Genomic DNA, 26,242 nt, shown 5'->3' on the forward strand with positions numbered 1-26,242 from the left:
GGCTGGCCCTCCGTCACCCCTCCACTCCAGAGGAGGAGAGGGCCTCCGCTGAGGGATGCAGACTGGCACCTGCAGAACCCAGGGTGGCTCAGCTGTGCCGTCAGGAGCGCTGGATGCAGATGTGGACAAAGAGGGTGGCTGGTGACAGTGAGGCCCCGTCCTTGGAAAGCAGGTGGATGTGGCGGTATCCTGCCGGGAGGGTAGCCCGGTGTCAGCTTCTCTGCCCACCGCCCCACGGGGCCAGGCTCTCGGAGGGAGTGGGCAGCCCGGGTGAACAGGGTCTTGGAGGCCCGGCCCCCCTTCTCTTTCCACCCCCGTCAACCCCACCAACCTTGCTTCAGGCTGCTGAGAGGCAGTGTAAACTGGCCCACAAAGTCATTGGGGGACGTGGCGTCATAATCTTCCACCACGAACCGGACCAGCACCAGCTCCGGAGCCCGCAGCTGGAACTGCAGGGTCTGCCCCCAGCGGGGGTTGAAGCCTAGGGCGCAGGCCTGTCCGTCAAGAGCCCGCCCTGCACCTGCCCCGCTCCCTGCTATCTGCCCCCGGCTCGCCCCAGCGGGGCCCCCACCATTGTTGAGCACGCAGTTGGTCTCCTTGCAAGCACAGTCTGCGGGCACCCCGTGGATCTCAATGCGCACCAGCGGGTCCACGATGGAGTTTGGCTTCTCGGCATTCAGCTTGGGCAGCTGCTGCGCGGTCAGCACCTGCACGGGAGCGAGGGGAGCTGCAGCCTGGCCCGAGGGGCTCACACCGGCCCTCCCGCTCAGGACCTGGAAGCGGACTGTCCTCCCGCGAGCTGTCCCCAGGCCTCTGCTATCCTCAGGCTGGCACCCCGCAGACAGGGACCCCAGCCAGGGTGTGGTTCAGGCTGCTGACCTGGATGGTGAAAGTCGTTCTGGGGGGTCCAGGACACTCAGGGTCAAAGGTTGTGTCACGCTGCCGCAGACAGGCAGGTTTCAGGACATAGCCGCACTGCCCATTGATAAGGAAGCGCCCGGCATTGAGGTCCATCTCATAACCTGGCGTCTGGAAGTTCAGGGCCACTGTGGACACAGCAGGGGCAGGGCAGGGGCTCTCAGTGGCCCTCTCTTCACTGCTCAGTTTCAGGAGTCTCACTGCCCTCCCCGCCGGACACACCTCATGGGGCGAGGACTCAGCTCTCTCTAGAGAGGGCCCAGGGTCCCACTGCCTGGGTAGCGATATCCCACCCCTACCATGGCTAGGGGGTTTCACGGCAGCCTCCACAGCTGGAGCCGGAGGGTGGGGCTGGGCCTGGGGCTGGGCCAGAGGCAGGATCCAAGGAAGCCCCATGTTTCCCTCCCTGCCCCCACGGGGACCAGGCTCCTCTCCTTTGGCTCTGCTCAGCCTCCCTCCAGAACACACGCTCGTCAGCGTTGACTTAGTGGGGACTGCCGGGCTGTGTGTGTGTGTGTGTATGAGGGGCATGTGGGAGCGGAGGTTTTTAATTTCCACCTGCATGAAAAGTTTTGAGATTGTGCACTGGCTCGTTTACACAAACGAGCCTGCTTTGTGTTTGCCCACCTTCCTTGTTGATCAGTCTTTTAATAACTGGCATCTATAGGACTCATTTCTCCACCTTCTGGAAAGCTGTGCGGCCTCATCACCGCTGGGGCCGCCGTGGCCCCCTGCCCGCCCCCTCTCCCCGGCACTCCCACTCACCCAGCTGACAGCCCGAGTTCCACATCTCCTGGGGGTTGTAGTTGGCGGAGTTCATCCGCAGCCCCAGTGGGTAGACACGGGTCAGTTGGCAGGCATTGTGCCTGATGAAGCTGTTCCCTGAGGGAGAGTTGGGGCAGGACTGTGACAGCCCCTGGGCTGTGGCTCACCGGGTGCCAGGGCCTGTCCCCTCCCCTCCCCCACCTCCAGAGACAAGCTGGGAACAGAGGCTGAACTCCCATCCCCAGCTCCCCCGCCCCCGCTCCTTGTTCTCTCTGATGAGGGGACGGGGGTCCTCACAAGGAGGCTGCTGAAGTCCAGAGAGGGGCAGGGACACCCCCCCTCCCGCCGCCTGACACTGCCTCCCACCCCAAGTCCCCACGTTCCCAACTTGGTAGGTGGAGCACTTGGCCCCAGGCTGGCATCCCCTGTCTTTCATGGCTCATCCCACAAGCACTCCTCCAGCCACGCCTCTGGTTCCAGGAACCCTTCCTGTACCTCAAGCCTCCAGGCCTTGGGACAACCTGCTCCTCCTGTCTGAAGTCCCCTCCCCCTCTTCACCTGGCTGCTTCCGCCTCATCCTTCAGTCAGGTGTCTTCTCAGCCATCACTTGCTCGGGAACCCTTCTCTGATCTCACCCCCTCCTGCTGGGCTTCCCCAGCCTCCGTCATGCCTGTCCTGCCCGACTGATCACCCGGCACCGTAATTATCCATCTGTGTCTGGCCCCACCACTAGGCTGTGAGCTGGTGAAGGCAGAGAGCAGCCTCCCCCTTCCCTGTGCCCTTTTCCCTCTACGTACGCCTGGCCGGGTGCCGGGCATGTGCTGGGCACTCATTCCCTGAGCCCCTCTTTTCACTGCCTCCGAAGCCCTTTCGCACTCCTTTCCAGATCAACTTCAGCATCTACCACCCACCAGGAGCCTGCAGGTCCCCCAGAGGCCCGACGTCCCGGCTCCTACCTGCCTCTCGGATGAGCTTCTTGGCCTTGCGCTCGCTGAGGGAGCTGACCTGGCAGGGCTGGGGCGGGGCTGGGGCAGGGCGCAGGGTCCGCAGGCGGCTGGCCCAGCAGTACACGGCCAGGGCCGACAGCTCCGGGGAGATCTGCTTGGCCTGGGAGACGAGCCTCAGCGGGGGTCTGCCCACTCCAGACCCCTGGTCCTCCCACCTTCCTTCCCTCTGCCACCTGCCCCCAAGCTCCACAGTGGCATCAAGCCCCTGCCCAGCCCGGGCTGGCCCAGCCAGGCCCACTCACCCGCCGCCTCTGCTCTGGGGCCCCCGCCTCCTCTTCTTCGTCCTCGTCTTCGTTGTCCTCCTCCCGGTCTGATAGAATTCGACTGTCCTCATTCCGAGCGGCTGGTAGCCTCTTCCCCTTCACCAGGACCCGGCCTTTCAGCTGCTGTAGAGACCAACACGGAAAAATTAAGCCCTTTTGCCCCTACGTCGGCCGGTCAGTCTATCACTCAGCCACCACTGTGTGAGGGGCTGGCCCAGGGTGGCGAGCAGCGAAGGAGACACAGATGAGTGACGTTTCTAATAGGAAGAAACCTACAAGGGAAACAGCCCCATCCACAGGGGCCTGGCTAATGGGGGCCCTCTAAGCGTCAGCGTACTACGGAGCAGCCGGTAAGATGAGTGAGGCGGCTCGGGGGTGAAAGAGAAGGTGCGCTCTTCAAAAAAGACCTCATGTGAAAGAAGCGCACGTGGAGTATGTGTTCACATGATCTTCTTCGTGCACCATTTGAAAGAGAAGATAGCGATGTACATAGCTATATATATGCGTGGGAAAGTTCTGGAAGGATACACAAGACACTGTTGAAGATGCTTCTTCAGAAATAGGACAGGGGGGAGCCTGAGTGGAGGAAAATCCATGTTCCATTGTGTATGCTTTTCTGCGGCTCCATTGTTTCTTTTACCATATGTATGTTATTTTCATACCGACAAAAAAAATCACACACAAAGGTGAATCTACATTCCTTGCATAATTTGGGATTGCGAGGAGGAGGAGAGTTTTCTCAAAGAGCCCAAAAAGGATGAGTGTCCTGAAGGGGCAGATGAAATGCTCTGGGGGGTGGGAGGAAAGGAGGAAGGACCACTTCTGGCCAGAGAGCTGAGGAAGTCGTTAAGGCCACAGAAGAGGCCCTTTACACTGAGCTAGAGCTCTAAGCTGGTGGCGCTTGGCGAGCACAGATGGCTAGGAAGGGAGCTTCAGATGGAAGAGACAGTGTCAACCAAGGCCTTTGAGATGGGAATGGCCGAGTCTGCAGGGACTCCGTGGGCAGGAGGCAGAGCGGGGAGGTCAGGGCCAGGTCGTAGAGGGCCTTCGATGCCAGGTGACAGGGTGGGGTGTGTCTAGTCAAAATGGAAGGCAGACAAGTGACTAGACCACAGGGTGGCAGATGTCAGATGAACGGAGAAGCGGAGGAAGGTTAAGACAGAGGGAGGGGAGGGGGCCTGAACAAGGGAGGTGGATGTGGACCTCGGAGCCAGACCCTCCCCCCACCCAGGCTGGGGGTCCGGGAGCATCACCTCTGGGGACGGCAGCTCTTCAGGGTTCTGGGAGTCCAGCAGCTGCGTCACCAGCATGTCCCCTAGGATGGTGTGGAGGTGACGGGCCATGGCAGCCTGCTGCTCCAGCCCACAGTGGTTCTCGAGGGACAGGATGACGGGGTACGGAGACAGCTGTGGGAGGGAGGGGCAGCAGCTCAGTCACTCACCCCTCCCCCACCAGGACCCCTGCTATGCCCAGCCCCCCACCCCTTTCAGGCCAGGCAGGCAAAGGCAGGGCTCTGGAGAACCCACTCTGGGGGGAGACTGAGTGCGTGGATGTGGGACACACTGGGGTCAGTGTGTACGTGGAGGGGCAGAGGTCAGATCTGGGGCCTCGGGGAAGGGGTGGAGTGTCTGGGGAGCTGAGGGTGGCTGCAGGAATGTTTTTCTTTTATAAATGCTCTTTATCTGTTAATGACACTGACCATGTCGTTTAGGTTGCACACTTTTGGTCCCAGCCCATCATTTGCTGATGGTAAGGTTTGTATGGCTCGACAGAAGTTGCAATTTTATGTAGGTGCAACATTGAGCCTCTCTTTCACGATTTTCTCTTTGCCAGTCATAATTAAAAGGTCCTTTCCTACCCACAAGGTTTTCTTCTGGAAATTTTACGATTTTAATACATTTACTAAATATAAGGGTGGGAGAAGGGAGCCTCTCACCCAGCTTTATTCTACCCCATTGGGCAGTTGTCCCAGCAGCACTTGGTGAAAGTGAGTCCCTGGGCAGGGGTTTCTTTTGTTTCGGGGTTTTTTTTGTTTTGGGGTTTTTTTTGGCCGCGCCGCACGTGGCATGCAGGATCTTAGTTCCCTGACCAGGGATCGAACCCGTGCCCCCTGCAGTGGAAGCACACATTCTTAACCACTGGACCACCAGGGAAGTCCCAGGGGTTTCTTCTGGAAGAACCGAGACCAGCTGATGTCATGGGGAAGGCTCTGGGGCTGGGCGTGGGGGTCCCAGGGCTCACCGTGAAGGCGTGGTCACGCACTGTCTGGATCACATCTCGGAAGAGGATTTTGGAGGTGAGGGTGTGGCCATGGTAGATGACCGGCTCCCCTCCGGGCCCCTCCCAGCAGTCAAGCTCCACACAGCGGCATCCCTGGGCAAAGGCTCTGTGGACAGATGGATGCATGGGCCAGGTGTCATGTGGGTGGCACAGAGCAGGGCAATGGACAGGCCCCCAGGTAGGCCCCAGGAAGCCCATGGCGGGAGTTGAGCCCCATGTCCGTCCCCAAACTGGCTCCCAGACACGTTCACTCCCACCATCCCCCCCACTATGGTACCTAACATAGGCCTCGGTGCTGCTGGGCCCACCGATCTGAGAGTCGGTCAGGTAGGTATTATGGGAGGAGGAGATGAAGTAGTGGGCCAGGGGCTGGTTCATGTCCTGGAACACACACGTGTGGGCCGGGTTCAGGGCAGCCCCCTCAGGCGACAACAGGTACATCATGAAGCCATCCAGAGTCATCAGCTCGTGCTGCTTGGCTGAAGGAATGGGCAGAAGAGAGCATCACGGGGGACCCATTTGCTTGGCCCTAAAATGCCTCAAAGCTCACTCAACTTAGTAATAGTGAGCACCTGTCTACTGACTGGACTCCACGTAAGTTATGCCTTTTTTTTTTTTTTTTGGCCACACCTCGCAGCTTGCGGGATCTGTTTCCCGACCAGGGATTGAACCCGGGCCACGGCAGTGAAAGGCTGGAATCCTAACCAGTAGGCTACCAGGGGACTCCCAAGTTATGCCATTTAATTTCAACCCAACCCTGTGAGGACGGTACATTACTATGTCATTTTACAGATGTGGCAGCTGAGTCTCAGAGAAGCAAGGTAACCTGCCCAAGATGGTGCCCACAGCCTGTAATAGCAGAGCCCACTTAGCTGGGAACCCGGACCTGTCAGATGCCGAGCCCTGGGCCGTGTTGGCCCCAGCCCCATCTGTCAGACCCCTCACCTGTCTCGTTGAGCTCATAGGTGTGGATGAGCTGCTGGGCGTGGGCCAGTGTGGCGCCATCCTCACCCTGGTCCTCCAGGAACTCCAGCAGCTCGGGGGTGCTCAACACCCGGTCCTCGCCCGAGTACCGATGGAAGATCTCCTCCAGCTCGGGGCGTTTCAGCAGCCGTCGCAGAAACTCCTCGATCTCAGGCCCCTCCAGCCACTCATTGTTGGAGCGGTCACACTCCTGGAGAGCAGGAGGGAGAGATTCAGAGGAGGAGGACACCCTGGGAGAGCTGGCCTGCGCTGACACACCCGTCATCCACCACGTCTGGGAAGGAGGCACTGTCCGCAGTTTCACAGGTGGAGAAACTGAAAGCTAGCCAGGCTCCGGGTCTCACTCAGACTCACACAGCTGCTAAATCACAGGGCTAGGATTCTAAGAAAGGACTCTTGGGTTCATTGCCTGTTCCTCTGCCCCATGACCTACTCCAGGAATCAAGATGTGGGAGGAAAAACTGGGAGCCCTGGGCAGAGCTGAGCCCCGCTGCCAGAATCCCCCCTCCCGTGTGTATACGCTACCGCTCTCAGCCTCACACGTTCGCACCCAGGGGCAGTGAGCAACACATAACAGAATTCACGTGGCGCTATCGGCCCAGGTGCACCGGTGCCGCGGCCCCTCCTGTCTTTTGGGGTCGCAGTCAACATCCACACAGGTGTCTCCACGTGATCCAACTGGGCCACGGATGCACAGCCCACCTCCGTGGGCCCCTGTCTGTGCTCCCACATGTGGGGTGTACATGGTCACGTGTGGAGGTGCCACGCATGCCACAGTGGAGAGGGGTGCGCTCCTGTGTGTACCCATGAGCCTGAGGTCCTCCCTACCTGGGCTCTGCCTGAGGGTGAGGAAAGGAGCTCTGGGCCAGCACTCCCATCCTGGCCCAGTGGCTTCACTGGGCTGAAAGTGTACCTAGGCCCAGATGTGGCCTTTCTGCAGAGAGAGGCCACTCTCCACAAAAGCTGGCGGGTGGGAAGGGGGAGGGAACTGATGACTCAGATGGCTGGGGGAAGGCAGAGAGCAGAGGTCAGAATGGTGGCAGATGCCCACCTTGAAGAGGCTGTAGGCGTACATGTCGTTCATGTCCACGTTGACCATGCGGAGCAGGTTCTTGATCTCCTTGAAGCTCATCTTACTGTCCTGGTTGGAGTCCGCTCGATGCAGATAGAAGTGGATCCAGGTGTGGGTGCTCAAGAAATACTAGAGACAGGCTGGGCCCAGCCCCCTGCTGACAGGTAACTGACAGGTATGGCATACCCCCACCCCGGCCCTGGGAGCTCCCAGGTTTGGGGGCTGTGGTTTCCCCTCAGCCTGTGGACCCCCTGAGTGCCCCAGCCGCACGTCCTCCACGGGGACGGGCTCCCCAGAGACAGGATGCCCCGTCACCACCCTCGGTTCTTAAGACAAGGGACTCTATCTCAAACCGCGGGTCCCTAAGGGCGGAGCCACGCCTCCCCTGGGCCTGAGGGTCCTCCCGGCACACGGCCGGCCCCCCTCCCCGCGCGGTCCGCTGCCCTCCCCGGGAGGATATTGGTCGAGGCGCTCGCGCTGGCTCATGGCATCGAGGCGCGCGCGCAGCTTGGCCAGACCGCGCACCCAGCGCTGCGCCTCCTCGGCCGTGGGCGCCGCCAGGTCCAAGTTCTTGCGACGCCCCTTGAAGGCGATGGTTAGGCAGCGCGCCGGCTCGAAGGCGCCCCCGAAGCGCCGCAGGCCCTCGGACTGGTGGCCCTCGCGGACGGCCTCGATGTGCTGCACGAAGACTGCGGAGAGGGACGGGACGCGCGCGGCCGGGTCAGGGCGGCGGGGCCGGGCCTCCACTGTCCCCAGCCTGCCCGCGCCCGCCCGGGCCCCAGCTCACAGATGTGCTGCGAAGGCGCGCGCGGGATGCGCCGCTGGAACCACACGCTCAGGCCGTCCTCCTGCAGCCGGTACAGCCGCTCCTTTTGCCATGTCCGCGAGCGGATCTTGCAGAGCCGGGAGCCCCGCAGCATGGCGCGCACGTCCTCGTCCTCCGTCAGGCCTGCGGGGGCGGGAGGCGATGGGCATCCTGCCCGGCCCTGCTTGCAGGTTCCCTCCACCCTCCTCCCAGCAGGGAGGTGCGGCCTCCCTCCCCAAGCCTCTGTAAACTCTCCCAGGCGGCTCTTCCTCTCCCTGTAACCGGCCCCAATACTGGCTTTGGCTGTAGGCTCTTTGGCCCCAAGGCCTGTGCTTGGTGTGTCCCACCCAGGCCCCCCTGGGAGGGGTGCCAGTAACAGGCCTGCCCTCCCCCGTGTCAAGCAGCCTCGTCTGGAGGCCCTCAGAGCAGAGCTCAAGGCAGCGCCTGGGACTCAGGCCTCGCTAAAGGTCACTCTTTCTGCCACTCCCCTCCATCACGGCCTCCAGCCTTCAAGCCTGGAATCTGCCATCAACAGCCTTTTCCCTTGACACGAAAGCCTGACCATCGAGAGGGGAGTCTCACTATCTAACCTAAATCTTTCTTGCTGCAACCCAAGCTCCTCGCCTCTGCTTTCCCGAAGACAAGGGAGGACAGCAGAGGCCACTCCGGCTCCAGGGTCTCAGACCAAGCATGCCAGGCCCAGTCCTGCCTTGGCCAGCCTGGGGCTGATCTCCAGATGCCCTGGTGGGGCCCAGCTGAAAGCATGATCTCCTGTGACACTTGGTATCCCCCTTGCCCAGCCACTGTCACAACCCCGTGTAACCCCTGAGCCCACACGTGCTCTCCGGTCACAGCGTCCATCCTTCTTAATAAGACAAAATGCTTACAAAGTACCTACTACATGCCAGACCCCACTCACGTATTAACACACGAGAAAACAAGTGCAGAGATGCTTCAGCAACTTGCCAGAACTCCATGGCTGGGGAGTGGCAGAAGCAGGCTTCAGACCCTGGAGGTCAGGCTCCAGCACCTTCGCCCTTGGCCACTACACTGACCCCTCTGCTCCTTCTATCCTCCTCCCTCCCCAACTCCCTGCAACCACCCTGGGCTTGAGGACCTAGGAAAGAGCAGGGTCCGAGGAGTCAAACACCAGCTCTGTCACTTCCCAGTTACACGGCCCTGGTGGCACTACCCTGTGGCTGCTCTAAGCCTCACGTTCGCCGTTCATAAAATGGAGACCGCAGCAGTAGCTGCAACAAAACCCAAAATTCAGGCAAGATGCTGCCCGTCCTGGTAGGGCCACACCCTGCTCAGATCTTCCTCAGCAGGGGTCAAAACCAAAGGTTTCTGAGCCAGGGGACAACAGAACGTGTGGAAACCAGACCAACTGTAGGGTCCACACCCTTTGGAAGGATGGAGGCAGGCAGGAGTGGATGAAGGCCCAGAGTTCCCAGAGAACTGAATCTGGATTTATATGTGACGCCTCCAGATTTTTCAATGTTGGCAATTAAATCAAATTGAAACAAAAAACCCCAAAACACCACTGTTTGGGCCAAAAGAAACAAGACAGTGGGCCTCTCTTCCTCCCTTTATTTTAACAAGCTCCCAATACTGGGTTTGGCTTTAGGCTTTGTGGCCCCAAGGACCCTGCTTGCCCAGCTGCAAACCCTGACCTGAGGAATCAAGTCTAAATTCCTGGGGCTTCCTCTCACTCTCTCTAGGAGCCTTTGTAGGATCATTCTCCCATCTCTTCCTCACACTGGGGTCCTTCAAGGACCACCTCCTCCAGGAAGTCTTTCCTGATTTGTCCTCAAATAGGAGTTCTCCTTCCCTGACCACCAGCAACACTTTTTACTTTAATTAAATCACCCCACCTAAACTGTAATTTCAGTGGACCTTAATAAGCCCAAGCACTGGGATATCCTCACCTCAGTGCTTGTCCCAGAGCCAGGCTTGCAGCCAGTGTTTTCTGAAAGGGGAGGCAGATGGACAGACAGCTGGGGACTAAGTGTATTCTAGCCCCAGCCCTGAGCCATCTGTCCAGATGTCAGGGCAGCAGCCTTGTGGGTCAGGGTTTCTCAACTCCGGCTGTGCATCAGAATCACCTGGTGGAGGTTGCAAAACCCATGACCCAGAGATTCTCATCCAGCAGGTACAGGTTGGGGGCTGGACATCTGTATGTTTAAAAAGCTACCTTATGACTCTGAGAGTGACTATAATGGAGAATCATGGACTCAGGGGCAGGAGGAGAAACCTGCCATCCTTAAGAGGCTATGGTCCCCCTTGGGGCCAATTTGTGACCCTAATGGCTCCAAGGGGTCTCTCAGGGTTTAGACTGTGGCCTTCTGGAAGGGCCAATGCCCACTCAGTGCCACCTAGCCAGGAAGGGGAGGTGGAACCCTCCTTCTTCCAGGTAAAGAGCTGGAACTTGGCATGTGCCAGGCCAAGAGACTCACCAGACCCTCAGGCCCCTATCCCCACAGGTTCCCCACATCCAGGCAACCTCTGCATTCTCTCATCCTGAGGAACAACAGAGTGGGGGGCAGGGCATTCAGGGGCACCTGAAGCGCCACCAGGGCTGAGCCCGCCCCTCCACCACCCCCTCAGCTATGGGAAAGGGGACTCCTCATCCCCATGACAACCAGGCACTGCAGCTGCAGCCACCTCCCCTGACTGGGCCAGCCCTGTGATGCCAAGGCCAGAGGTTGGGGGTGGGGTGGAGGAGGGGGGCTGGTGCATGACTAAGGCTGGAAATGGAGGTGAGTCACTGAAGGCCTCTTTTGTCCAGAACCTGCTGCAAACAGGACATGGAGAAAGGCAGCCTGAGCTCCCGACCAGCACCCCACTGGGACAGGTTCCCACGCTGAGGAGGCCCCTACTCCTGGCTCTCACCCCCAGCTCCCCAGGAGCCTGCTGGGGGAAGGGGTGACATTCCATTCTGCCCACCCAACCAGCACAGGCCCCCCGGATCACACTGCCCCTTGGACCACACTGTCCTCCAACCACACTGCCAGAGGAAATGCCACACAGAACGAGGGTGAAGTGCCAGGCTGGGCCAGGTGCTGAGTCCCTGGGCGGGCGCCTCTATTTCTCCATTGCTTGAGCTTCTGAACCCCAGGGTAGTGAGGGGGCTGAGCTGTCAGATGGGAGGGGCAGGACCAAGGGAGGTAAGGGCGTGAGGTCAGGAGGCAGGCCCAGGCCCTGGGCAGTGATACTGAGAGGGGCCTGGCCCTCTGCCTAGCCACCCAGTAAACATTTATCGGTCCCACCAGATCCAAACCCACAGATGTTTCCTCGACCTCATTCCTACCTGCTTGGAGCAGGAGTGCAAGCTGCCTGCCTCCCGTGGTTTCCGTGGATTCTCTATCTATCCATCTCTGCCTTGAACCTGGAGCTGGGCTGGGCCAGCACCATGGCCACCTCAACCGAGCAGGTGGGGGAACAATCACGAAATAACAGTAGTAAAAATGAGGACAAACAGTACCAAAAGGTGGAAACAACCCAAGCGTCCATCAACAAATGAATGAATAAGCAAAATGTGGTCTATGCATACAGTGGGTTATTATTCAGCCATAAAGAGGAGTGAAATCTGATCTCTGTTACAACACGGATGAACCGTGAAAACATTATGCGGGCTTCCCTGGTGGCGCAGTGGTTGTGAGTCCGCCTGCCGATGCAGGGGACACGGGTTCGTGCCACGGTCCGGGAGGATCCCACATGCCGCGGAGCGGCTGGGCCCGTGAGCCATGGCCGCTGAGCCTGCGCGTCCGGAGCCTGTGCTCCGCAACGGGAGAGGCCACAACAGTGAGAAGCCCGCGTACCGCACAACAACAACAACAAAAAAAAGATGGACAAATGATGTACGATTCCATTTACATGAGATACTAGAACAGTCAAATTCACAGAAACAGATTTTGTATCACTTATACCTCAATTTAAAAAAATTCAGAGACAGAAAGTAAATTAGAGGTTACCGGGGGCTGGGGAAAGGGAAGAATGGTGACTTATGTCCTAATGGTTGCAGAGTTTCTGTTTAGGGTGACGGAAAGTTTTAGAAATAGCGCAATATTGTGAATGTAATTAATGCCACTGAATTACCCACTTCAGAATGGTGTACGTGGCCAATTTTATGTTATATATATTTTACCACAATTTTTAAAAATTAAGGGACTTTGCTGGCGGCCCAGTGGTTAAGACTCTGCGCTTTCAATGCAGGGGGCACAGGTTCGATCCCTGGTAGAGGAACTAAGATCCTGCATGCCACACAGCACAGCCAAAGAATAATAATAATAATAATGTAATATGCCAGAAACCGCTGTACACTTTACATGGCCGAATGGTATGGGATGTGAATTAATTCTCAATAAAGCTGTTGAAGAGGCACGGAGCAGCTAACGAACTTGTCCAGGGTCACGGGGCAGCTGGGGTGCGTTCAGAGTTGGGGGGCCTCACCCAAAGGGCTCTGTGTGACTGAAGGAGCACACAGGGCTCTCTGTCTGGGGCCCGCCCACAGGGGGCTCACAGTAAATGATAACAAAGAAGGAAACCGAGGCAGTGTCGGGGGTGGGGGGTGGGCAAGCACCCGGGTATTCTGCTCCATCCCTGCTCCTCAGTCCCATGGCTTCCAGCTGGGCCCCTCCCCGCCCTGTGTCATCAGCTGGGGCCCAGACACCTTCCCTGAGCCGCTTATCTCAGCCCCCAGAGAGGGGCCGGGAGGTGGTGAGGGACGGGCAGCCCCACAGTTTCCCAGTAACCACCTGCAGCCTGGGCGGTTTGGGCTGTGTGTGGTCTGGGGCCAAGGCTGCGGGCAGGAATCTGCCTCACTGGCAGAGCTGCAAGGGGCTGTGGGGAGGCCAAGTTTATCCCTGGCCCTTCAATCCCACCTTTCTCACAGATGGGCCACTGATGATCAGAGAGGACTAGCTGTGTATGCTAAAAACAGTGTGGGTGGCCCAAGGCAGGGGTGGATGCAGGGGCCGTGCAGGGGGTGGGCAGAGGCCAGAGTGGGCTGGTGGCAGGGGTGGGAGTGCTGTGTGGTCACGGGGCGTGTATGCAGAGAGCAGGGTGTGTAAGGAGTGAAGGTGTGTGTAGGGTGGTGTGTGCCTATCGTGTGTGTGTGTGTGTGTGTGTGTGTGTGTGTATGGGGTTGGTGGGTGGGAGGTGGTCAGCTTGGCATGGAAACTAAGGGGTGTGTGTGTGTGTGTGTGTGTGTGTGTGCCAGTGCACACTCAGGAAGGGCCCACGGGACTCCAGTAGGAATGTGAGACATGCAGGGAACAGCGACAGCCGACAGCTTCATGCCAACGGGGGGAGGGGAGGAAGAGCAGCTTTTCCCCGGTGACTGAGGCCATGAGGCTCTGGGAGGGGACAGGCAATGGCGAGGGGTCTCAAACTCCTTCCCACCGGAATCCTCAAGCCAGCAGGTAGCCTCAGCACCTCGGGTACCAAACGTGTCCCCCTCGCCCTGACTGGCTGCCACACCCAAGGCTAGAGCCTAGCGGAGCTCAGTGCCAGAATCCATAACATTCCCTGAAGCATCAACAAAGTCAAGAAAGGCAGGCGGTGCTTCCCCTGCTCTGGGTGGACGTAGTGCGATAAAGGTGGCAGCACTCTTCTCCACAGGGCCAGACCAGGCGTGAAGCCTGTTTGGGGGCTGAGATCGTGGAGCGGGGCTCCTCAGAGCTGAGGAAGGAGGAGAGGTGAGGGGGCCAGGATGCAGGGCAGAGCCAGCCCCCCAGCCCTGCCTGGCACACGCCGGCGTGACCAGGAGGGCTGCCCACCCCTCCCACCACCCAGGCCAGGCACCTACCCAGACCGGGGGCTGCTCTGAAGACCGCCCCACCTGCCAACCTCGCCCCTGGCAGCCCCACTCACCCTGCAGGAGATGCCCTGGGCAGGCCATCGGGAGTGCCCACTTCCCCTGCGGCACTTGGCGGTGTGTGCCGACGGGGGAGGGAAGGCAACAGATTCTGCCCACTTAGTGCTCTGATCACAGGGAGGATTAGGGGCAGGGTGGAGCATCGGGGGCACAGGGACAGTTCCAGGCTCTGGGGAGATAGGGCTGCCAGACAAAATTCAGGATGCCCAGTTAAATGTGAATTTCAGATGAACAAAAAATAATAATATTTTAGTATCAAATATTTACATAATTTGGGACATACTGATATATACTTTTTGGTAGCCCTATGAGGACATCCCTGGCAGCTGGCAGAACCACTATGGGAGAGGGGTGTAGCAGGTCCCTCCCCACCAGGCTTAAATCACTCATTCATTCATTGTGTTAGGGGCTTGCACACTGGGCCAGACTTCCTGGGTTCAAATCCTCTCTTAGCTACTTCCCAGCTTGGAATCCGGGGCAAGTTACTGAACCTCTCTGAACCTCAGTTTCCTCACTTGTAAAATGAGGCTAATGGTCCCACCTACCTCATAAGGTTGTGACATTAAACGAGCTAATACGAGAAAAGCGCTCGCACAGTGTTATAAAGGTGTTAATTAGTATTCATTAATTCCAGCAATAAAGAGCCCTCATTGAGGGCTTCCCTGGTGGCGCAGTGGTTAAGAATCTGCCTGCCAATGCAGGGGACATGGGTTCGAGCCCTGGTCTGGGAAGATCCCACATGACGCGGAGCAACTGAGGCCCGTGAGCCACAACTACTGAGCCTGCGCGTCTGGAGCCTGTGATCCCAACAAGAGAGGCCGCGATAGTGAGAGGCCCGTGCACCGAGATGAAGAGTGGCCCCCGCTCGCCACAACTGGAGAAAGCCCTCGCACAGAAATGAAGACCCAACACAGCCAAAAATAAATAAATAAATTAATTAATTAAAAAGAAAAAAAAAGAAAAGAAACGCGGTTTCTTATTAAAAAGAGCCCTCATTGAAAACGATGGCTTTGGTGGCAGACAGACGCTGCCTCTTAACCGCGCGGCCTTGGGCCGGTGACTTCACCCCCTTCACCTCAAGTTTCTCATCTGTGAGGACAGTGACAGCACCTTCCCCTGGGGTGGCCGAGGATTAAGTAGGATCTGGGCTACTGAGAGCTCAGCCCTGCCCCGGTGCTCACTGGGCTCCTCTTCTAGCTCTTCAACTGTTCCCTGGCTTCCCTGGTGCAGGCCAGGCCAGCAGCCCAGCCTGGGGGCGGGGGATGGGAGCGGAGTGGACCCTAGGCTCCACAAATGACTCCCACTCAATGCGGGGGCTGCTGTCCGTCCCCCCTCATCTCGGTTTCCCCCAGTATGGCCCCCCTTTCTTTTCCTTGGGCCCCTCTTCACCTTTGACTCTGAGCCACTCCCTGCTCTAGTCTCTTGACCTGATCGGAAAGAAAATCTGTCCTCTGTTAGACTAAGGGGTGTGGCGAAGGCGGTGACAGGACACAGCCCTGAGGGTCATTTCAGGAGAGGCAGCAGCTGCAGGGCTCATCGCGGAAGCTACCTGGCTGGTAGACCTAGGACTGGGCCTTTATGGCCAGGGCAGTTGGGCCCCAGGACACCTGGGTTTCACCTCCACCTCCACCTGGACTCAGTGAGGCCTGGGGAAGGGACATTCCCCACAGACTTGACATTCCTCTCTCTGAAGGCAGTCACTCAACAGGACGGTGCAGCAGTCGGGGGAGGGAGGGTGGCCCAGATGGCATTCTGACACCCACATAGTTCCCAAGAGTGTCACTGTCACGGGGTGCCCGGAGCTCCCGTTCAACGTTACTCAGCCAAAGGGTAATGAGTCTTGGGCTCAGCTGTAATTATTTGTCTACAGGTGGCTGCTGGCACTAGACTGTTCATTCCCCCAGGGCAAGGTGCTGTGTCCTCCATCTCCGCAGCCCCAGCCCTGACACTGCGCTCTGGCATGCGGATGCGGACGGGGCTTAGCAAAAATGTATGGAATGAGGAGGCAGGCAGGTGTGCAGCAGCATCACCTCAGCCCTCCCATGGTACCCATAACCCCCGCAGGCAGCTGACTCCTGGGGCTGCTTCTCTGGCCCAACACCAGCCCTGACTATCTCAGCAGCACCTCAACTCCCCATGGCCATCGACCTCTCCCCAAACCACCACTGCCCCTTAGACCACAAGATGATGACGCTGCCACCCACTAGAGACACCTTCCAGATCCCACCAACTGCAAAGTCCAGCCCAGTGCATCTCCCTGTGGTTCTGGAATCCATCTCGGCTGTACCGGCCCACTTCTGAGCTCCCCGTCCCCCCCGCACACACACAGCTTGCCCAGCTGACTCCTCAACCTCCCTCCTGTGGGTCTCCTTGTTTCACCCCTGCCTTCGTCCAACCCACCCCTACTCTACACAATTCCTGCCTCTCTCCTCCGGCCTGAGACCTTTCCCGGGCTCCTGTCACCCTCCAGAGAAAGTCCCTAATCTTATAAGCAGGGGCCTTGAGGACCCAGCCTCCACCTGCCTCTCCCCTTTTGCCTCACTCTAGTCTCCCTCCAGCTCCAGGGTGCAGCCAGGGCTCGCCAGCATCTTGGTCCTTCCTTCATAGCCTTATTTCTTTGCTTCATTGTCTGACATCCTTGCTGGTACTTCAGCTCTCTGAGGGCCAGGACTGTGTCTGCCTTGTTCGTTGCTGAATCCCCAGGGCAGAGCATAATATAGGCACTCAATAAATGTTTGTGGAATGCATGTGTGATTGATGAAAGGTAGGGCAGAGACCACGTCTTCTGTCTCCATAAGGAGAGTGCCAGGCACGGTGCTCAGAACACAGCACTCAATAAATTCAGGTCAAATGAATGAGAGGAGGCAGAAGTAAGAACAGGGGGTGGGGCTTCCCTGGTGGCGCGGTGGTTGAGCATCCGCCTGCTGATGCTGGGGGCACGGGTTCGAGTCCTGGTCTGGGAAAATCCCACATGCCGTGGATCCGTGCACTACAACTACTGAGCCTGCGCTCTAGAGCCCACGAGCCACAACTACTGAAGCCTCCGCGCCTAGAGCCCATGCTCCGCAACAAGAGGAGTCACTGCAATGAGAAGCCCGTGCACCTCAACAAAGAGAAGCTCCCCTCGCCGCAGCTAGAGAAAGCCTGTGCACAGCAACGAAGACCCAATACAGCCAAAAATAAATAAATAAAATAAATTTAAAAATTTAAAAATCTTAAAAAAAAGAACAAGGGGTGGAGGACAGTGGTAAAGAGAAGGTAAGACCGGCTATCGGGACCTCTGATTTTTGCTCCAAGATTCACACAGGTCTTCGGGCAGCCCTGCCCTCTGTTCCCTCAGCCCCACTTCATTAACTATTCCACCGACCACAGTTCTACTACACCACTTCAGTTTTACAGTATTTTACATTGTATAAAATACTCTCACATATAAACCCCCTCGTTCAAGCCCTCAAACCCCCAGTCAGTCCCACTTTGCCCTGGTTCTGAGAGGGGGCCAGGGGCAGTGTGGGGTACATACCAACTTTTGCCCTCTATTAGCTGTGTGGTCATAGACAAATTCCTGACTTTCTCTGAGTCAGTTTCCTCATCTGTGAAATGGGGATTATACCACCTGCCTCTCAGGAAGGTGAAGAAGATTGAAGGGCACCACATCTGTAACCACCCAGTACTGGCCAGTGTCTGGGAGATGCTTGATAAACCATAGTTACTTTCCTTTCCCCCACTGACTTCCCTCAAATCTGAGAAGGCAACTCTGGCTTTCTGACCCGAAGGTAAGGCGCCTCCTGGTGGAAAACAAAAGCCATCCTGGGAGCCTCGCTCGGACCCCAGGACCTCGGGTGACCCCAGGTGCGACCTCCCCTACCCCGCTGGAACGGTGCTGGCCTTCCATCCCTCGCCGGACTCCCCACAGCCCCATTGGGAAGCCCACCAACGGCTCGCCGGAACACCCCAACCCTCCCAGGCTGCGCCCCCGGGGCCCGTCCGCGCCCACCCCGAGCCGCCCCAGCCGCTCACTGACCCATCTTCTTCAGCGCCCGCAACCCGGGCCTCTTGTTGCCGCCGTCCTGGGGTGCGGGCGGGGACGGGAGCGCGACGGGCGCTGCGACCTGGGCCGGCACCGGGGGCTCCTCGCGCCGCCGGTGGCGGCTCCTCCAGCGGCCGCACAGCATGGTCACGGGGCCGGGGCCGGGGCCGGGCCCGGGGTCTGTGCGCGGTGTCGAGCGAAGAAACTTGGCGGCGCCGTGAGGGAGTCGGGAGGAGGAGGTGTCGGGAGGAGGGAAAGAGGGAGGGACGAGGGTTAGGGAAGGAGGGACCCGGAGGGAGAGGGCGGGGCCAAGGATGGCGTGGGGAGGTGCGAGGGGGCGGCGACCCCAGGCGGGGAACCGTGCCCTAGAGGAAGTGTGGGGAGGGGGCCTGACCCGCGACCCCGAGTCTCCGCGTTAGGCCCCTGCTCCTGAGTCCGCCTCCCCATTCTCCGAGCGGTCCTGGGATCCCGGCCCTATCGGAGTCCTGAGCCCCCATGGTGCTGGGGGGAGGCATCGGAGGGAGCGACGGCTGCCCTCTGGCACAGACACCCTTTCCTTTCCCCGGACCCTGACTCAGTGTGGACTCAGGACCCCTCTCCACCCTCCTCCTCCCCGTCCCGCCTGAGGGCTCAGAAGGAAGCCAGACAGGGGATAGGGTCCGCGAGCCGGATAGTCCTGGGCCTAGGGTCCGCGGGCCCGGAAAGCCCCGGGAGCTTAGCCGGGCGGCAGGGCAGCCCGAACCGGAGGAGTGGGGGGTGGGGGGGAGTGGGAACTGACTGAAGGTGGGGAGGGAGGAAGGCTCTGGCCATGACGCCATAGGATTAACCCTCTCCTCGCCCGGCCAGTTGCCGTCCCCAAAGGGGTAGAAGACTCCAAGCTGACTGGTCTGGAGAGGATGGGGTGGCGCTAAGCCTGGAGACCCCGGCAGAATCTGTCGTTGGAGGCTTGGACAGGTTGGCACCCCCGCCGGGCCTTTGATCGTCCTGGGACGGCCACCGCACGCTGCGTAGATGTCCTTGGCATCAACTTGTGGGTAAGCGTCGAGTGCGGGTTCCGGTGACCGTGTCATGCGTACACTTACTACATAAGAAACCACCTGCGTATTTGTGCGCGAGGGGTGGGATATGTGCGTCTTCTGCAGCAAGTGCCCTGGGTCGGGGGTGGAGGGCTGGGTGCACACCGCCACTCGGCGGCGGCCGGGAGTGTGTCATCCCAAAGATAAAGCTTAGTTTCTCAGGACCTAGATTTGCCACCTACTGCTCTACTCCATTTTCAGATATCCCGGACTCAGAGATTCCGTCCGTGCTGGCTGGCGTCTCCACACCTCTCTGGATATTCTTTCTAAATATTTAGTCTTCTCCTCTGTACTTTTGATCCTGCAATTCCTTCCTCCAGAAATGACCTTCCTCATTCTTCTCCTGGCTTACTCTTAAGGCTTCCAAAACTCAGCTCCAGTGTCCTTCCTTTAGAACCCCTGACCTCAGAACATGATTCCCCCTTTTATCCCCAGCGCCTGTTAAGTGTCTGGAGAGCTGAGTTGCGTGGCTCGAATCTGGGGGACCTGGGTTCAGCTGACTAGCGGGTTTCCACCAGAGGGGGCGCAAGAGACAGCGTCATTTCACGGTGTCCACCAGGGGGTGCTTCCGCCTGCCTCTGGCGATCCAGGGTTGAGGAACCAACCCGCGGATTTGCCCCGCCTGATTGGGAGAGGCACCGCTAAACTATTTGCATAATCTCGAAAGGGCCGCGTTGAGTGGTCGAGGTGTAGAAGAAATCTGAAACGGGCTCTCTCATTGGCTTAAATTTTCCCCCTTGCTCCGCGTCCCCATCCGGGCCAGACCCGGCCAGGAGGTCAATCGGAAGCTTCCGGCTAGTGGCGAGCGGGAACCCAGGTGTCCGGGCAGTGGGCGCTGAGGGTGAGTGCCGGGCGGCCGGGCAGCTGAGCCGGGGTATGGGGGGGCCGGGGTGGGAGGATGTTTGCCCCGCCCTGTCTCCTCTCGGCTTGCGGGTTCTCCTGTCTAGGAGTTGGAGATGTGCATCTAGAGAAGCACTTGCCACCTGTCTCTCCACCCACACACCGAGGTCCTCTCCACCCATCCTGGCCCCACCCACGCTGCCTTGGGGTAGGAAAAGGAGTCTTCTCAGTCGCAGCTTCTGACCTCCCGGGGTGTCTCAGGCCTCTAAAGAGCTTAGTTTGCTCCTGGAAAATGGACCAGTGACTTACAGAGGCGTGTGCCAGGGAGGAGTTGGGGCGGGGGGCAGGAGGGGCGGGCTGGAGCCTGCTCACACACAGGTTTGTTCTTGCAGAGTCGCTCAAAAGTAGGGCCCCAAGGCTCAGAGCAGCTGGGTATGGGTACCGAAAATGAAAATCCAGAGCCGGACTGCCAGAAACAGTTCCAGGCCGCAGTAAGCATCATTCAGAACCTGCCTAAGAACGGTGAGGGCATGGGGACCCGCATTTGGGGGTCAAGACGACTGGGGTCCGCCTCCCAGGAGGCTTTGGTCCTGGCAGCTTCTACAGACAAGTCCCTGCCTGAGTTGTCCTGGGGGTCCCCTCTGCCACCTGCCCCTGTCCAGCTGCCCTGGTGGGACCCCTCGCCATCTCTGCCCTCCCCAAGGGTGGTTCTCCCCCAACCTCCATCCTCTTGGAGCTGGGAGTGATGCTTTCTCCCCCACTTCCCAACCCCTGCCCAGGCTCTTACCGCCCCTCCTATAAAGAGATGCTGCGATTCTACAGCTACTACAAGCAGGCTACCATGGGGCCCTGCCTGGTCCCCCAGCCTGGGTTCTGGGACCCTATTGGACGTTATAAATGGTGAGCTCCCCATCGGCTGGGCAAACAAGCCTCAGCTGTCAACCAGCATTTCACAGCCTTCTGTCCCCCAGGGATGCCTGGAACAGCCTGGGCAAGATGAGCAGGGAGCAGGCCATGTCTGCCTACGTCACTGAGATGAAGCTGGTGGCCCAGAGGGTAGGGAGAGGCTGCAGACTCCTCTCTGTGACCAAGCTCTCAGCCAGGTGGCCTGCCCCCCACCCTTCCAGTCTGACCCCCATTATGTTTCCTGCACGTTGATACCCCTATGGGAATTAACCACCTTCATGCTGTTCCCCCACCCCTGCCTGTCTCTGGTTCCTGACTGGGCACAAGGGGGAGAGGTATGACAGGGCAGAAGCAGGGTGGAGGCGGCCCAGCTCAAGGGGGCAGTGGTGGGAGGGGCCAGTCCTTCCCCATTAGACCCCCTCCTGCACAGGTGATCGACACGGTGCCCCTGGGCGAGGTGGCAGAGGACATGTTTGGTTACTTCGAGCCCCTGTACGAGGTGATCCCTGACATGCCGAGGCCCCCGGAGACCTTCCTGAAAAGGGTCACAGGTCAGGCCCCCAGGCTGGGAGCTCCACGAGTGCTGACTGAACTGTCTCGGGGGGCTCCTCAGTTGGAGGGGAGCCTGGGGGCAGAGGGCTCTAGGTGATGTCCCTGTAAGGACCGCAACCAGTGCCCCTGATGGGGTGGGTCCCAGGCAGAGTCCATGGCTAATTGGGGAGCAGGGGCCTGATATCTTCCCAGCCCCGCCTCTGGGTGTTGTGTCTCCGCAGGTTGGAAAGAGCAGGTGCTGAATGGAGATGCTGAGCCTGCCCCAGAGCCTCCCTGCCTTCCCAAGGAACCCGCACCCCCAAGCCCAGGTCAGTGCCTGGGCAGGAGGGGCAGAGGGCCAAAACCAGGCCGGAGGTGGGGGGGACCTCCAGGCAGGGTGGAGGGTAGCAGGCTAGGTGCCACGCTGTGCCTGTCACGCCTCGTGCCCAGACACTGAGACCTCCTGTGCTCCCAGAGGCCAGGGGCAGGTTCTGGGATTCCTGTTCCAGGGCCCCACTCAGGGAGCCATCTGTGCCTCTTGTGGCAGTATCTCTAGTGTGCCCTGAACAGATGCCTCTGGCTAGATGCACCCCCCTCCCCTCCCTCCGTGGCCTCCCTCTTGTCACTAACCCTACTCATCCCCTTCTCAGAGTCCCAGCCACCCAGGGACCAGGACTCTGAGGTTTTCTGTGATTCCATGGAGCAGCTGGAGCCTGAGCTGGTGAGACCCACTCCCATTGCCTCCCCTTCCCTACCCCACTGGGCCCTAGCTGCTCCCACCACCCCCCTTGGACTTTTTGACTCTTCTCAGCAGGTTGGGGCAGAGCAGAGGGGCGCCCTGGGAGGAGAGCTGAACACCAGAAACAGCACCGAGTCTCCTGCAAAGAAAGGTGAGCCCCTGATTGACCCTTCACCCCCTTCGGCCGTTCCCATGGTTCTGGTGCCCTGGGCCTTCCCCTGGCTGCCCTCATGGGGAGAGGTGAAATCCAACGCTAGGCACTGGAGAGAGTGCCTAGCCTCTGCCCAGGAAGGGTTAAAGCCAGACACTGGCCTGGATGGGCAAAGTCACTGCCCGGCCTCCTCTCCGAGGGCCACCAGGAGTCTATACTCTTGGCTGGCACTGAGGAAGGGCAGCTGGGGTAGAATTCCTAGACCAGCTCTCTCACCTACACCTACGTGGTCTTGGGAGTCATCCTCTCTCTCTGGGTCTCCCATTTGGGACTCTCTTAGGACAACGAGTTCTGCCCAATCCCTTTCTAGAACTTCCAGTGTGCCACGTCCCATAAGGGGCACTTTCATAAATATTATCTCCTTTATTCCTCAGAGCGAGCAGCCCTGTGAGGGAGATGACATAATTTTCAGTTGACCAACGAGGTTTAGAGAAGTTACTGACTTGCCCAAAGTCACACAGCTAAGTGGTAGTCCTGCTGGGATTCAAACCCCTGGCAGCCCATTACTCAGCCACATGGATGGGCTTTACAAGACTCACACTTGGTACAAGGGATCGCACTCTACTCTTATTCTCCCTGGACCTGCCCCAGCCTGCCACCACCCTGCCCCTAGCTGAGCTGCCTCCTGAGTCCCCTTCCCTGTGTGTCTGTGCACTGCAGGGAGATTGGAAAGCACCCTGCTGGGGCCCCAGGAATTGGACACATGGCTGGTGGGGACGGTTCGGGCGCTGCAGGAGAGCATGCGGGACGTCCAGGGGAGACTGCAGAGCCTGGAGAGCATGCCTGTCCCCCGCAAGCAGGTGAGCCCTGTCCGAAGGCCCAGGGCAAGGCTGGGGCAGCACTTTGAGGGTCTCTTTTCTGGACTCCTCATCCAGCCACTTCTGTCTTTGTCCCCACGTCTCTGCCTGCTCACACCTCTGCCTTCTCCAGAGAATGTTGTGGCTCGTGGCGCAGGCAAGGAAGTCAGGGGGTCTGCAGTAATGCTTCCAGCCTGGAACTGGGAGAGGCCCTCCTTTCCTGCTCTTATCTCCCTCTGCCTGAAGAGTAACTGAGGACAAATGGAATTCCAGCAGTTGGAGGGGCCAGAATGTGTCTACTCTTTGCATTGGGGCTGGGGGGGGGTGTCCCTATTGCCCCTCAGTCAGGACTTCTGTTCCCAGATTTATTGTCTCGCCCTACCCAAATTTAGCCCTTGCATCCCTCACTCCCACCTCTCAACTTCTAGGTCTGCTTGCCCTTTACACCTCTGCTTCTGCAAAATAAATCACAGCAGCCATTTCTGGAACCCCAGCTGTGTGCCAAACACATTACCTGCATTATCTCATTTTATCCTCAAAACAAACCAGTGAAATAGGTTTTCTTTTCGTTTCCCTTTTACTGATGAGGAAACTACAGCTCTGAGATGTTGAGTAACTTACCTGAGGGTACACAGCCTGAGAGCTGCTTTGAGGATTAGATGACATAATGCATGTAGGTGCTTCCGCAGTGCCCGGGGGGGGGGGGGGACTTCTCAAATGGGGTTCATTGTTAGTATTAGTATTAACGTTAAGTAATGGAGCTGGGAGTGGCCCTAGGTCTGTCTCCCACCAAAGCTGGCATCCACCACTCACTGAGTGAGTCTGTTCTTGCGAAGCCTGGAGTGGTGGGGGCAGGGGACGGCTGAGTTCCTGGATGCGGGGGAATCACTCACGTGACTCTTCACCCCCTTGGCACAGTGGGTGTCAGCCAGGTTGGCAGGAATTCCCTCAGATCCACAGCGGCTAACCTTTCTACACTCACCCCCCAGGGTCTTATTTATTGTTTACCTTTTATTAATTTTATATGCTGAAGATTTTAAAGGTTTCTACCCTGAGATACTTGGATTTGCATCTCTAAAAATAGGACATTCTACTACCTAGCAAAAACAAAATTTTATCACACACAGTAATTCCTTCATATCATCCAATACACAATCCACATTCAAATCCCCTTTTCCACCTTCCCTGTCTGTCCAGGCCAGGAGCCTCTGTTCTTAAGACTCTGTTAGTCTAGACTAGTCCCTCTTCCTTGCTACTGACTTGCGGATGAGACTGGATAGTGATCCTGTAGAATGTTCCACTCTTGTGGTCTGTCTAATGACAGCCTCCTGGCTAGTTTACATGACCAGATTACATCAGAAGTGATGTTCTTTCTTTACATCAAGGGACACATATTTGGATGTCCTACCGTGAATGATTTTAGCGTGGACCACTAGCAGGGATGAAGGGGTGACAGTCTGTTCCCACCACTTGCAGCCAGGGAATGTCCAGTTCCCCATCAAGCCCATTTGACATACAGCTTTTGACAATTGATAGATACTCCTTGCCTGGATCAATAATTTATTTACTGGTTACAAAAAACAATGTTGACTTTTAAATTCTATTATTCCTTTAACATTTATTAGCTGCCATTTTTCTGTAGAGTTTCCCTGATCATCTAGGATTTCCCCGAAATACAGTGCCTTATGGAAGTCAGCATAAGTGCTTAATTCTTTCTCTTTAATTACCTATTTTTAGAGTAAGGAGTTGATTTAACAGCCACCTCAATGGTGATAAATTTCCCCTTTCTCTTTGAGTATCATCATGAACTCATGGATTTTAAAGACTCAGTATTTCAGTCAACTGCAATCATCATTCTTTTTGATGCCCAGGCTGTCACAACTTTGGTGGGACCCTTTCAAGCTGGGTTCTATGTTCTGGTAATTTGACCTCATTAATCTTTAAAAGCTTCCTTGCTTCCTGGTACAAGACGTCTCACATTCAATTCTACCTTCCCTGCTCCAGACCTAAAATCTGCCACTTCTCCATTCAGCAGAGAATGGTATTTATAAACTAAAATCTGAGCACCCAGGGTCCTCATTTGAAATATGTGGCATGTCCTTTACAATATGGGGTCTTCGGGCCACACCAACAGGGTCACTGCTTTGTGGCCCAGAGGAGACGGCCTCGAAGCCAGTCTCTCCACTCAGCAGCCTCTCCAGCCTTCAGCCTTCTCGGTACCTTGGAGGAGGATATGGGAGAGAGGGCTCAACGTGTCAGGGACAAACTGGGAGCCCCAGTCCTCAGACTGGGGAGAGGGAGGCAGAAGCTCCCACCTGAGCTCTGTAAGCAGGTTGCGAAGGAGGGCCCAGCCTGTGCTGAGGCCCGGGCTGGCTCCTGACTCTCTCCTCTTGGCGGCAGAGGCCAAGGCCCGGCACTGGGCTCTCTGTTCCCACGCTGCTCTTCTTCCTCCTGTGGCCCTTCATCGTCCAGTGGCTCTTCCGACAGTTTCGGACCCAGAAGAGGTGACTCTCAATGGAGGAGTCTCTGCAGTCAACGGAGGAGACTTTCAGCCTTCCTAGAGTTTAGGAGAACGGCGTTAAACCCCGCTCCCACCCCCTTCCTGCCCTAATTAGTGTTTGCCTTGGCACCTCCCCCCTAATGGGGAGCCGGATAGGACCCCACTCTTCCTGCAGCTCCACAGAACTCCCCTCCTCTCACCCCCAACCACCTCAGGCTCCCTGAGGAGGCTGCATGTGTGGTGCACGTCCCCAGTTCAGGGTTGGCGGCTGATTCAGGGGCGGAGGTGCCGGGTCTCAGCCTCTGCCCTCCCCACCCTCTGGGTCACCTGACTCCTTTCCCACCCTAGCCTCTCCCAGAGGAGGCTCAGCTCGTGGGCAAGTTGGGACTTGGGCCGGGGCCTGGAAAAATGATTGGCTGGGAGGCCTGACCGAGCTGGGGAAAGGCGGAGAGAGCTAACCCCGGGGGAGGGGAGTCTGCTCCGTTTTCCTGGCCGCCCTACCCCCCCATATACTCAGGACGTCTTCACTAAACATTAACTTACAAAAGAGTGTTTCACTAAATAAAATAAAACCTTCATCTTCTGCCGTCTGGGCTGCCACGGATTGAGGCGGGAAGCGGGTCCGGGGCGCGCGAGCCTCAAG

At 58.0% G+C, this 26,242-nt stretch overlaps 2 protein-coding genes across 8 annotated transcripts; one reads left to right on the plus strand and one right to left on the minus strand.

Annotated features, from left to right (window-relative positions):
• Positions 1 to 19,943, minus strand: PLCD3 (phospholipase C delta 3). Its single transcript, XM_022565060.3, has 15 exons — positions 17,994 to 19,943; positions 8,077 to 8,238; positions 7,750 to 7,978; positions 7,269 to 7,398; positions 6,179 to 6,407; positions 5,511 to 5,712; positions 5,195 to 5,339; positions 4,207 to 4,359; positions 2,933 to 3,076; positions 2,640 to 2,790; positions 1,684 to 1,800; positions 880 to 1,046; positions 572 to 707; positions 332 to 481; positions 1 to 189 (listed from the first exon to the last, which is right to left on the minus strand). Exons 1-15 carry the CDS (start codon positions 18,142 to 18,144, stop codon positions 101 to 103), a joined length of 2,355 nt encoding a protein of 784 aa, XP_022420768.2. The 5' UTR covers positions 18,145 to 19,943; the 3' UTR covers positions 1 to 100.
• On the plus strand, positions 19,165 to 25,721 carry ACBD4 (acyl-CoA binding domain containing 4). Of its 7 annotated transcripts, XM_089901327.1 has the most exons (11): positions 19,731 to 19,916; positions 20,023 to 20,123; positions 20,308 to 20,406; positions 20,695 to 20,815; positions 20,872 to 20,971; positions 21,252 to 21,372; positions 21,595 to 21,681; positions 22,003 to 22,073; positions 22,164 to 22,242; positions 22,963 to 23,102; positions 25,500 to 25,721. In XM_089901327.1, the coding sequence occupies exons 4-11, from the start codon at positions 20,721 to 20,723 to the stop codon at positions 25,605 to 25,607; spliced, it is 801 nt and encodes a 266-aa protein (XP_089757453.1). In that variant the 5' UTR covers positions 19,731 to 19,916; positions 20,023 to 20,123; positions 20,308 to 20,406; positions 20,695 to 20,720; the 3' UTR covers positions 25,608 to 25,721. The 7 variants fall into 7 exon arrangements, with proteins under 7 accessions (XP_089757452.1, XP_089757453.1, XP_022420774.2 ...); XM_089901326.1 differs by lacking the exon at positions 20,023 to 20,123 and having other exon boundaries at positions 19,165 to 19,916; positions 20,308 to 20,437; XM_022565066.3 differs by lacking the exons at positions 19,731 to 19,916; positions 25,500 to 25,721 and adding an exon at positions 23,233 to 25,324 and having other exon boundaries at positions 19,946 to 20,123; positions 20,308 to 20,437.
• The last annotated feature ends 521 nt before the right edge of the window (positions 25,722 to 26,242 follow it).

This window comes from Delphinapterus leucas, chromosome 19, assembly GCF_059928025.1.
Source record: "Delphinapterus leucas isolate spDelLeu-1000000601 "Yukka" chromosome 19, BTC_Dleu_Yukka2, whole genome shotgun sequence".
In the NCBI taxonomy this organism is placed as follows: Eukaryota; Metazoa; Chordata; class Mammalia; order Artiodactyla; family Monodontidae; genus Delphinapterus; species Delphinapterus leucas.

Coding starts and splice junctions, on each gene's coding strand:
- PLCD3 (XM_022565060.3), bottom strand. CDS start 18,144: ATGCTGTGCGGCCGCTGGAGGAGCCGCCACCGGCGGCGCGAGGAGCCC. Junction 8,239..17,993: donor GCGGGCGCTGAAGAAGATGG/GTCAGTGAGCGG, acceptor CCGCCCCCGCAG/GCCTGACGGAGGACGAGGAC. Junction 1,801..2,639: donor GAAGCTCATCCGAGAGGCAG/GTAGGAGCCGGG, acceptor ACTCTCCCTCAG/GGAACAGCTTCATCAGGCAC.
- ACBD4 (XM_022565062.3), top strand. CDS start 19,974: ATGTTTGCCCCGCCCTGTCTCCTCTCGGCTTGCGGGTTCTCCTGTCTA. Junction 21,682..22,002: donor ACCCGCACCCCCAAGCCCAG/GTCAGTGCCTGG, acceptor TCCCCTTCTCAG/AGTCCCAGCCACCCAGGGAC. Junction 22,074..22,163: donor AGCAGCTGGAGCCTGAGCTG/GTGAGACCCACT, acceptor GACTCTTCTCAG/CAGGTTGGGGCAGAGCAGAG.